General features: G+C 34.7%; 2 protein-coding genes across 2 annotated transcripts in view; one reads left to right on the plus strand and one right to left on the minus strand.

Moving 5' to 3' along the window:
- The window catches only part of caln2 (calneuron 2), a 36,788-nt gene extending 31,442 nt beyond the window's left edge, over positions 1–5,346 (plus strand). Inside the window, exons 5-6 of the mRNA XM_016573064.1 lie at positions 2,626–2,782; positions 4,639–5,346. Coding sequence (XP_016428550.1) covers positions 2,626–2,782; positions 4,639–4,766 — 285 coding nt within the window. The 3' untranslated portion in view covers positions 4,767–5,346. The remainder of the gene's footprint in view (positions 1–2,625; positions 2,783–4,638) is intronic.
- A 4,577-nt stretch (positions 5,347–9,923) lies between these two features.
- Positions 9,924–12,197, minus strand: sdf2 (stromal cell-derived factor 2). Its single transcript, XM_016573065.1, has 3 exons — positions 11,968–12,197; positions 10,540–10,736; positions 9,924–10,426 (listed from the first exon to the last, which is right to left on the minus strand). The coding sequence occupies exons 1-3, from the start codon at positions 12,140–12,142 to the stop codon at positions 10,130–10,132; spliced, it is 669 nt and encodes a 222-aa protein (XP_016428551.1). The 5' UTR covers positions 12,143–12,197; the 3' UTR covers positions 9,924–10,129.
- Between the last annotated feature and the right edge of the window lie 238 nt (positions 12,198–12,435).

Genomic DNA, 12,435 nt, shown 5'->3' on the forward strand with positions numbered 1-12,435 from the left:
AGTTATTTTGTATGTTAATAATATTAACTTAAATTTTTTATAGTATTTCACAATTATTATTATTATTTATTAATAATAATAATAATAATCATAATAAATTATTATTATTGTTGTTGTTGAGTCTTCCCCACAGCTCATGGATGTTTCTGTGTGGTGGATAGTGGTGGACTCCTGCAATATACTTTTCGAATCATCTCATTATGTTACCGTAATTCAGAGAGCAGACTTTTTATTTTCAAGCACACTCCAACTAAATTAGTGTAATTATCCTGATAGACAGCTTCAACACCTCTGCAACAACTTGCAGTAAATTGCCTCACTTAATTCCATGCCGTTATTGGTCATATGAAGAACAAGAGCATTAGAACTGACGCTTCGAGGTACTACATCAACACCCCTTGTTAACACAACAGGGATTCAATCTCTTCTTGTTTTATTGCATCATCGTTTTTTGGCCTTTTGGCCATTTGTATAGATCGAAATTTAGTGTTTCAGATTGCTGATGAGTTTCCATGAGCGTTAGGATTCTTCACTGCATAGGCTGCTTACTCTGAGCTAATGAGAGAAAAACACAGTCTGATATAAGAAATGCTATGATATTACAAAGTTCATAACTAAGACATCAATAGGTCTCTTTCATATAGTTTTCTTTCAGAGTGAGAGAATAGTCAGTGCTGGAAAAAGAATTGCATTTGGAGTTGAAGGGATCCCATGAGAGTGTCTGGATGGGTGTGAATAGCTGAATGACAGAGATACATGCTCAGTGCCGTCATCTCGCTCCTCAGAAGAGACAATCCCTGCTGATAATGTCTCATTGAGGCTTTACGCTTGGCTTTGTGTAAGTGACATTGTCTGACAGGCCTCAGTGATAACATCAGATAAGCGTTGGTTCTGCATCTGCACTGAATCCCCGGAAGCTTCTAAAGGGCACAGGGATTGAGTGTTTGTTATAAGAGGTCAAGGTTGGGTTGTTAGCATGGTCCAGTTAACTATTGCTAGCAGATGGCATAACCACACCATCTGAGGGTGAAAGGCTTCTTGAATGTCCATTCAAAGGTTGCTGTGTGTTCTGATGAAAGAAATATAATTTCATTATATTGTAGTATAATATGATTTCATTATATTATAGATTTTTCTGTTTAATTTAAGAATGGTAAATTGAAAATTAAATAACGCAAATGTGTACATTTGTGTAGTAATTTGATTACAACTGCTTTTATATAGGAAACTATAGTACTTTTAATATTTATTTATATTTATATTTATAAATATTTATATATTGGATATATATTTCTGATTTAAAGCAGGAATTTTAAGCAAGAATGGTAATTTTGAAAACCTGTAAATGTAATTGTATGTAGTAATTTGATTGCAACTGCATTCTTATAAAATATTAATTTATTTTTAATTTTACATTTTATTAATATTTATTTTCTAATTTATATTTGTATTAAATTGGAAGAATTTATTTATTCAATATATATTTCCAGTTTAATTTCAGCAAGAATCGTTAAAAATTCAGTAAATTGTAAATTAAACAACGTAATTGTGTACATTTATGTAGTAACTTTTGTTATTAGAGCTGCATTCTCAAATGAACTATTTAATTTATTTGTAATATTTATTGTTTAAAATTTATTTTTTATTAAAATCAGACATATATATTTTTTGATGTATATGTTTTCTTTTTAAATGATTTTAAAGTTATTTAGTTATCTTTTTTTAACCTGATTAAATAAAGGTTTACTACCAGTAGTGATGAGCATGCATTTTGACCAGCTTTTTGTTTTGTTGAGTTAAAAAGTAAGCAGATATGTAATGAAATCACTACATTTACAGGATGCACATTTCATATGCTTGAACAGCATCTATGAAAACACTTTAGAACGACTTGCAAAGATTTCAAGAGTCTGGAATAAATGTGTTTGAGTGGATGGAATCAGGGAGAAGGACACTCTCCGCAATGTAATACATATTTTCTCAAACAGTTCAATAATTTATTGACTCTGCCAAGACAGGATAACACCCCCACCACCAAAGCTCATTCAAGGCTTCTGAGAAGACCCTTGACACAGAGCTTGTCGGGAAATTGGACAAGTTCAAGTCTGTCTCTCTCAGTGATTCTGAATTATTGAACCAGCCCAAATTTGCCTCCTCTTCTTCTTCTCCTTCTTCTTTATTCAGCTTTCACCCAGCTTCAGGTTGCAGTGCTGTCACAACAGACATTGCAGTTCAATGAGGAGAGTCTCTTAGATGAGCGTGTTTCAGTTAAGGACGCTTTTGGTTGCAGAACAGTAAAGATGTGAGGAACTATTGGACACGTCAACATCCATGTTGATTCACATCTCATTTTGCATCAGAAAGAATGTCCAGTGCCATGATCAATTTGTGTGCTGTGCTTCTATTCATTGTTCACCACTGCCTGCGCGAGAATGAGTGTGACTGAGCAAGTAAACCCTTGATTAACGTAGTGACTGGCTCAGCTTCGCTTCTCTAAAATTTTTGTCAGAGGAAATTCTCCCATAATAAATGACTGCAGGATCTGAGCACTGCCCCACAGAGAAGCACTGACAGCCCAGCCGTGCTGAGATTTGACAACAGGCCTCTTGTGTTTCCACTCTGCAGTTTGGCATGCAACAGATGTCCCTGGAGGAGCTCAAACACGTCCTGTTCCACGCCTTCAGAGACCATCTCACCATGAAGGACATCGAGAATATTATCGTCACCGAGGAAGAGAGCTTGAAGGAGAACTCAGGAAACTGCCAGACCGAATTTCAGGGAGGTAAATAGCAATGAGAACGATTTCATGTTAATTGACGGATCCTGCAACAGTTTGTTGAACTCGCGCTGATTCAAGTTTACAGACACTGGATACTTTGCGAAGCTCCGATGAGGTGAAGCTTAAAGTTCTGACAGTAACTGGAGAATTGAGTTCTGTATGAATACCAATGAAAAGATTTTCACATGATCAGCAGAGCGTAGGAGTGAACGGCCAATTTTTCAGAAGCCAAGAGGTATAACTCTAACTTTTTTATTCAAATTAAGGTACAAGACTGTGTATTTAAAGAGACAATGAAGTTAGAAATGATGTAATTGAATCATAAATTATGATATATAACATTATTGACTCATTGTCATTTATGATAATAATTAAGTACAATATCACATATATTTAATTTAATTTAAATTTAAATATATAAAAATAGATATATTTTAATTTTATTGCAAAGTATTAAGAGTGTAGTCAATAACGTCAATGCTGAAATCTTTTGCATCTAAATCTATTGAAATGTACAGAAGCATGTATCATGGTGCAATATAAACTTTTCAACTTATAGTGGTTTATTAAAAATGCAATATGATAAGCGAATTAAATTAAAACAATAATTATATTTAAAAATTGAATTACAGTTATTTAAATTTTGATTGATTATAATTATAGATGAATAAGTAGTAAGAATGTTGTCAGTATGTCATTCACAATGCTTTATGGAAGTGACAGCGACTTCTCTGATTGGTCGATCTAATGGATACTTTTTTTTTTTTTAAATAAGCTGAAATCGCATTGACTTTCGGCTTCTACAGAAGCATGTATTATGTTTATAACTGACTTGTAGACAATTATTGTAATTATACAAATTAAATTAAATATATTTAAATGTATTTACAAAATATTTAATTACAAATAAATAAATAAAGAGTGTAGTCAATAATGTTTGCAATGCAATGCCTTAGTAACAGCAACTTCTCTGATTGGTGCCTCCAATGAAAAGCTTGCTTTTTTAAATGAAGCTAAATATCACATTGACTTTTGGCTTCTGCGAAAGCATTTATCATCGCTTAACAATCACAGTGCTCATAGTAGGTCTTGAAAGGTTTATATGTTATCATTAAAAATCCATTTCTTTATGGATTTTTACATCTGGAGCCCGACTATTAGGCTCTATAGTCTGATGTGCTTGCCCAGAAACTGGGCATTTAATGAGATGAGAGTTCTGTGCTCTCAATGCAATATAGGATTTTTGGAATGAAAAGCATCTGATAAATGAAAGCAACTAGTGTAATATTTTCTTTACTCCCTGCACTGGTTACTTATGAATTTCACCCGCTTTATTGAACCAGATGTTTTCATCAGCCAACAAAAGTAAAGGGAATGAATGGAATTCAGAAACATGGGAATTATCGTAAAAGCTTGTATGCAATTATGTTTCAGCAGTTCGATATTTAATTTCAATATGCAGCACAGAATAACAACACAAATTGAATGGAATTGAATCTGCTGGCCCTGAGAAAAAGGTGAATAAAATTTAACAATTTCATGCCTCGAAATCCAATTAGTCTGTCACAATGTTTTAAAATATATGCTTTATTGGCCCACAATGTGCCCTTAAACAGTTTCACATGAATATTTATTTCTGTCTGCGTGTGTGTGAGTGTGTGATCATGAGTGTGTCAAGTCCAGTGAGGCAGCTCAGCAGAGCCAAACGTTTTGTTTCATTATTGTTCATATTCAAAGCCTCATTATGCACAGAGATCAGCAGCAATGCTGGATCATTGTTTTGATGGCTTATGCTCATTGTGTGCTGTCATCTCTTCTCATTGAAGCTCTTTCACAAATGCTCTGTTCTACTCCATCAGTGCATTCGAAAAAGAAGAATCGCCAGACGTGTGTCCGCAAGAGCCTCATCTGCGCTTTTGCAATGGCCTTCATCATCAGCGTCATGCTCATCGCAGCCAATCAGATGTTGCGGAATGGCATGGAGTAGCCCCGCCCACTGTGAACCCTGCTTGATCTGACCTCTCTTAAGAAACATGCTTCAAAAACTCCACTTTCTTTTAGAGCGTGGGGAGCCCACCGAGCAGAGGATGTGAATCCCGAGAGAGAGTTTTGTGTTTGTGATTGTGATTGTGACAGACTCTTAAACGGCAGTGAGGGATGTCCTCCATCATCAGCTTGACAGGAACATGCAAGGGCTCCTCACTGAATACCATTTAATGCATTAACATCCAGTGTCCCTCCGCGCTGCGTGTTTTTCTCATTCCTGTCTTTGGAAAGCGAAGACTTTGTACTTGATCTCACTCCAAGTCATGTCAGATGGGAACGATGAGGAGTGATTGGCAGCCGCTGCAGGATGTCTGGCATCAAGAGCGTGTGCATGTTCATCTCAGATGCACTGTATGTTTTGTTCGCAGCATTGCGGTGTTGAAGCTTATTTATGGAATTTATTGAAGATATTGCTTAATGTTGAAGGGACTGTGGGTATTTTTGGAATAGCATACTACCATAATATTACTTTTACAGTATGCAAAGAAAATCACAAATCACCACAATATGCAGGATATAATCTGCATCACACAGTGCTTCTTAAAGGGGTCCTATTATGCTTTTTCACTTTTTCAACTTTAGTTAGTCTGTAATGTTGCTGTTTAAGCATAAAAAAAGATCTGCAAAGTTACAAAGCTCAAAGTCCACTTCAAAAGGAGATATTTTATTTAACAGAAATCACTTTTCAAAAACTACAACGAACAACTCGTTTGGACTACAATGCATATTTTCCGACGAATGGGACGAGACCTTGGTTGAGCTGCACTAGAGAAGGCAACGAGTGTTATCGCTATGTCGGAGACACGCTAGCTTTCCCAAGACAGACGAACTTAATGTGGTTACAATCATCCGGGTTTAAATCTCGCTCAAATTGAATATTTACACTGAAGCTCGCAGGCGGCTATAGTAAGAGGCAATAAATTTCCCGACCAGGCGCCGAGTGGAGCCAATCACAACACACACTGGCCCAGCTAACCAATCGCAGCACATTTCGTATTTCAGAAGGCGGGCCTTCATTTGATACAGGAACTATTCGAGCCGTTCATGCCAGACTGGGGAGAGAGGTGTTGTAATAATGTAAAATATGTGAAAAATAATGTGTTTTTCGAACAACCTAGTATGAGAGCCTGTTCTAGTACACCCCCAAAACAAAATCAAGACTTTGTAAAAGAGCATAATAGGACCCCTTTAATGTTTTGAGTATGATTTTTTTCTCCTTTGATTGGACTGTCAATTAGTATTTTATTGGGTTGAAAAAAGGAAAATAACTGTTTTTTTTTTTTCCAAGGAAAGTTTATTTATATTGCACATAATGATCATTTAAAGTGCTTTACATTTTCATAATTGAGAGATAGGATGAGAGAGAAAAAGTATGATTCAGGAGAGAAAAAACATAAAATATATAAAAGTTTTGTTTAAAATGGTAATTAAATAGCAGCTGCTGAACTGAACATGCAATGTGATCAAATGAAATGACATCAACATAAAATATTACTGTCTAAAACATATATCATCACATACTGTGTACTTTTTCCACATACTGTTTAAAAAAAAAATAGTAAGAAGTACCATTAACAGTTTGGGGTCAGTAAGATTTTTTTGGAGGTAAAGAAATTAATTATTTTTCAGCAATGGTGCATTAAAGGGATAGTTCACCAAAAATGAAAATTTTGTCATTAATTACTCATGTCGTTTTAAACCTGTAATACCTTCATTAATCTTTGAAACACAAATGAAGATATTTTTGATCAAATCCGAGAGCGTTCCGACCCTGCATAGACAGCAACGCAACTGACATGTTCAAGACCCAGAAAGGTAGTAAGGACATCATTAGAATAGTCCATGTGATATCAGTGGACGTTTTGCTAATTTATTCCCTTGTTTTTGAAAATCAGATGAGGGAATAAATTAATATAACGTGGTCAATATTTCAAAAACAAGATAACAAATGAACAAGGTCACATGGCCACAATTTAACTAAAACGAGAGAGCGAGGGCCATTACCCAATCTCTTGTTTTGTGTAGGCTATCTACACGAAAGAAGAGAGTATAATACTCTCTTTGATTTTAAACAGTATCAAGGTCTTCTAAATGTCTGCATATATTGTCTGGTTAAAATATATGACACTGAACTTCTGCGGAAGTGTCTATGCTACATAGTTGGACTTTTTGGTCCATTTTGAGGTTTTATTCACTCTCAGGCTCAGAGTCAGTGAATGCAACACAAATTGCACTGAAACAACCAGAAGTAAACTGGTCGGTCTCTACAATAGCACTCTTTCTTTTACAGTTACAGTCTGTGTGTAATATAAGTATTTGTCTACCTGTTTGTCTATGTATTTATAATGTGTGTGCACATCAGTCCCTTTCCCTGTGTTCCTTATTATTGTGTATACTTACAGCCGTTTGTCACAATCCCCTGTATATTGCATGTGTATTTATGCATATAGTGCCGCACAAAAGTCGTCTTTGCATTGTCTGTTCGACTGTGTCATGTTTGCATGTTCAGAACACTAATGCAGTGTTTTTCCAAGGTCTGTACCGCTTGCAGGCATTTGCTGAGAGCATCAGTCTAAATGTCTGAACTCCCATTGTTTCCTTCCTGTGAGCAAATATTATATGAAACAGTACCAGCAGCATTCTGTGCCAAAATACAATGCAAAGGAAAAGCGGATTATTGGGAACCATTTACTGGACAAAGTTCCTGTCAGTTTTCCAGAATGTCACAGAATGGCTTGATTGAGGAGGACTGGTGCATTTTATCCTGTCAGTCTGTGCTTTGGAATGAGGAGATTTCCAAAAGAATGGCCCCATCTAGTGGCCTATTCTGAAGATGTGATGTAAAAATGGTAGGTAACGAAGGAAACTTACTTTTAGCATTGTGAAGTAACGCTAAAAAAGAAGAAATGTTATTTAAAGAAAGAAAGAAGCAAAGTAACCTTTACCAAAAAAGAAGTTGGAAACGGGAGTGGAATTCAGTGTAAATTCCATATATATCAATTTAAAGTGTTGCACCTTGTTATTTTATTTAATAATATAAGACTATTTGTTCACTGTTCCTTTCATTTATCACAAAAGCAGATTAGTGGACTAAAGTTTAGAAATCTCTTGCATCATTTAGTCATTATTCTATGTATCCCCCTGCTTGTTGCCATCTTGGTAGATTCTACATTCTACTAAAAATTACCCTCTAGTTTATGAGCATTTTGGATATATAAATTGGTAAAGGTTTTATTTGCTGCTGTATTTTATATTTTGTTGATTAATAATATATTTTTTATTTTGTTATTCATTTTTTTTATCTTGCAAAGGTTGATGGAATTTCTCATTTAGATTACTCTCAATCCAGATCCTAACTTCATCTGAAATTGAAGCATGCCAAATACAATTTTATATGTGTGTATTTTTATGGAGTATATCAAAAGGAGGATTATTAATATGCAAAACAGCATACATATTTGCATGCAGGATGTGGATTGACAGATTAAAGCAATATGGTTTCTAAACAAAAATGTATCATTACACAAAGAATATGAAGAAATAAAAGAAAGTTATTTATTGAACATGACAATAAATGCCTTTGCACCCAATTATTGATATAATGATGATAATAATTGATATAATAATCATTCTTGTTATTATTGTTGCCTGAGCCAGTAGGGGGAAGCATTGGATTTTCTACAAATAAGACTACAATTGTGTTTGCATACTATCAGGGTTTGAGTCACCAATGAACCCAGCTGTACAAATGACAAATAAATTACTTACCGGTAATTGTTTTTCTGATTAAAAAAAAAACACATCACTGTTAATGATCTGACAATGTCTTTAATGTAAAGCATCTACAAAATAACATGTTTACACAAACTGTCTGTCTGAGGTCATAAACTCTAAAGGCTGTTTAATACTTCAAAATCTGTACTAATGCTTCTCAGTTGGTACTGTGTATGTACTGTATTACCAAGTCAAATGGTTCACAGCTGTGAACCCAACCATGTAAACATTAAAAAAAAAAAAAAAAAGTTTACAGGTCATTTCAAATTTTACAGTATATGTAATCATAGCACATGTATAAATATTTAAAAGGCACTTAATGTAATTACAATTATACATTTAGAGACAAAAAAATTGATAATTTTCTTAGGAAAAAAGACTTTGCCAGAGTGTTACTAGTGTAATATTCAGGTGTGCAAGTGTGATAGTAATGGCTGTATAGAAGCTTTTGTTTTAAGTAACTCAAAGCTTCCTTTAGAAAAATAGCCTAAAACATCATTACATAGCACCACATAACTGCAAGTCTCTCAATGAGATTAATGTTAATACTGCTGCAACATAAAGAAGCATTAATGCTGTAGTGTTTCCACTCTGAGATCAGCGTCAAGCAGTTCAAGTGAATTCCAGCTTGTTCGCTAATGCAATTAATTCATATTTGTGGTTTTAAATCATATCCCAGGTTTTAATTATTTTTTTTTTTGATAACAGTTGTGGGCCAATTTATTATTTAAGGATTTGTTGTTGTTCTTTTTAATTTAATATTACTTGTAAGATGCAAACAGATGGCCATGATTTTTCTATTTTAATGGCCATTAAATATTCTCAAAGGTGAGTGCATTGTGTTTCAAGTTAAAACATAGTTAAACTCTGAATGAGCTTTTGCCTTATAATTATGAAATCTGTAAGATTGTGGAATTAATAAAAAATAAAAAAAAAAGCTTGAAAATCTAAAAGTGGCTTCTTTCTGCATTCGAAAAATCTAAATGTTTGTTTAAACAAAGAATTCTCTTTCGATTTTTTAATTGAAATTTGACATTTCTGTTTGTCTTATTATACACTACCTTTCAAAAGTTAAAGTCAGTAAGATTTCTTTAAGGTTTTGAAAGAATGCTCTTATGCTCACCAAGGCTGCATTCATTTATCTAATTGCAGTAAATGCATCAATATTGTGAAATATTATAATAATTTAAAATAACTGTTTCCTATTTTAATATATTTTTAAATAATTTAATCCTGTGATGGCAAAGCTGAATTTACAGTAACACGCATCTTTCAAAAATCATTCTAATATGCTTATATAGTGTTTCTTATTATCATCAGTGTTGAAAACAGTTGTGATGTTTAATATTTGTTGTCAAAACCTTAATAATCCTTACTGACCCCTAACTTTTGAACAGTAGTGTATGCTGTGCAATATAAAATCATATGCTTAAAAGTGTTTAAAAAATAAGCATATGGCACAATTTGATCATAAAACTCTTTTTCATAACAATAGAACTGTAAAGAGTCCAGCAGAGTGAGCTCGTTTCTCTAAAACTCAGTGTGCAATGGCCTGCTGAAATCCCTGGATCCAATCTCACTGGGTTTCATGAAGACGCCCTCCATTGTTTTCCAGTAGCTGTGTGAGCTGCTGACCATCATGCCGTGCACTTCTCTCTGGCCGTGGATGGGTCTGCCGTACTGTTCTCCCGTCACAGACAGCAGAGCCTCGGTGGCCGTGTGGCGGAACCGAACTGACTCATCCCGCTGCCAAACAGAGCCTGCACACAGAACGGTCCACTCGTCCAGATGGTCACCCTCGCCGTTCTCACCAAAGGCACTGACCTCCTAAATGGGAAGAGTTTTTGAATAAAACTCCACAGCCTATTGCAACATCAAAATTCTACATACAGTACCTATACGTTACAGTGTGTTTTTAAAAAAGGATGACATAATAAAACCTGATTTGAAGAAAGAGGAGAAGTAAAGTAGTGGCTGTGTAGATTGCGGCCCGTGTTCACATGGGTCAATCGGATGTTCTGTCCACACTGTACCGGAGTCCCTCGATGACATGAGGCATCACTGGTGCCCCTCACACTCCAGTAACTGTTACTGTCCTCCACCGTGGTCACACCGGTCACCGACTGCTGACCACTACCTGGAATTATCATTAACAGATCATAGAGAGACTCTATGCTGCTGCTGCTTCTTTCTTTACTATTAAGAAAGAAAATCAATACTTTTATTCAGCATCAGCAAGGATGCATTAAATTGATCAAAAGTAACAATAAACACATTAACAATGTTACAATTATTTCTATTTCAAATAAACACTGTAATTTCAAACTTTCTATTCAAGATTCCTGAGAAAAAAAAGACAACCGTTTTCAACATTAATAAGAAATGTTTTCTGAGCAGCACATCAGCATATTAGAATGGTTTCTGAAGGATCATGTGACACTCAAGACTGGAGTAATGATGCTGAAAATTCAACTTTGCCATCAAAGCAATGAATTACATTTTTAAATATATCAAAATAGAAAACAGTGATTTTAAATTGTAATAATACTTCACAATATTACTGTTTTTACTGTATTTTTTTAATCAAATAAATGCATTCTTCTTTCAAAAGCATTACAAATCTTATCGACCCCAAACAGTGTATTCTTTTAAACCCTCCAGAACATTTACAAAGTAATCATATACAGTAATATGTTTATTTAATGGCTTTTTAAAACTGTTGTTAATTTTGTGTGACCCTGCCTGGACTACAAAACCAGTCATACCTGTTTGTCTATGTACATTTTTTTAAAATTGAGATTTATACATCATCTGAAAGCTAAATAAACAAGTTTTCCATTTCCATTGATGTATGGTTTATTAGGATAGGACAATATTTGGCCGAGATACAACTACAGTAGTCAACATTTGAAGTGGATCAAAAAAAAGGTCATCAAAGGTGTCCTAAGACAAGAACGCATTTTGGTTTTAGGTTTTAGGACAGCTTTGATGAAAGGTTTTGATCCACTTCAAATGCTGACTAATATATTTGAAAATCTGGAATCTGAGGGTGCAAAAAAAAAAAAACTAAATATTGAGAAAATCGTCTTTAAAGTTGTCCAAATGAAGTTCTTAGCAATGCATATTTCTAATCAAAAATCAAGTTTTGATATATTTACAGTAGGAAATGTACAAAATATCTTCATGGAACATTAACTTCACTTAATATCCTAATGATTTTTGGCATAAAAGAAAAATCGATCATTTTGACCCATACAATGTATACCCATGCTTCTTATGACTGGTTTTGTGGTCCAGGGTCACATCAAACGTTTATATCACTGCCATACAGATGAGGTGAGCAGACTTTATGAATGACAGTCACTCACCAGATCCATAGCGGACATCATGAGAGTGTAACCTGACGTTGTGTTTCACATTGAGCAGCTTCACCACCGACCCGCACGTTACAAAATTCATTTCACTGCCGGAGGAGAATGTAAACATACATGACAATAACACTGTTAAAGGCAACTGCGCCCGTAAGAACCCTAAACTATCCATGGCTTGCCGAGTCCTTTTGAGAAACTAATCACTACAAACCCTACATGACGTCACATGGAACGCACGAAGCACTAAGATATAGAGCGCCGTCTTCAGGCTCGGAGATACTACATTGGTAAAAACGATATTTAAGTGGTTTATTTTTTCTTAAAAATGTATTTAAAAATAGTTGAATGTTAGTTTTTATTTATTTTGCACGAGGAAAGGTAACTATAATTCGTCCCTGAACGATATGTGTCGGTAACACTTTACAATAATGGTTTCAGCTGTTAACTACATTAGCGAACCTGAAC

The sequence above is a fragment of the Sinocyclocheilus rhinocerous genome, unplaced genomic scaffold (genome assembly GCF_001515625.1).
Source record: "Sinocyclocheilus rhinocerous isolate Xijiao unplaced genomic scaffold, SAMN03320098_v1.1 scaffold682, whole genome shotgun sequence".
Lineage (NCBI taxonomy): Eukaryota > Metazoa > Chordata > Actinopteri > Cypriniformes > Cyprinidae > Sinocyclocheilus > Sinocyclocheilus rhinocerous.

Coding starts and splice junctions, on each gene's coding strand:
- sdf2 (XM_016573065.1), bottom strand. CDS start 12,142: ATGGATAGTTTAGGGTTCTTACGGGCGCAGTTGCCTTTAACAGTGTTA. Junction 10,737..11,967: donor TGATGTCCGCTATGGATCTG/GTGAGTGACTGT, acceptor TGATAATTCCAG/GTAGTGGTCAGCAGTCGGTG. Junction 10,427..10,539: donor CTCCTCTTTCTTCAAATCAG/GTTTTATTATGT, acceptor CTTCCCATTTAG/GAGGTCAGTGCCTTTGGTGA.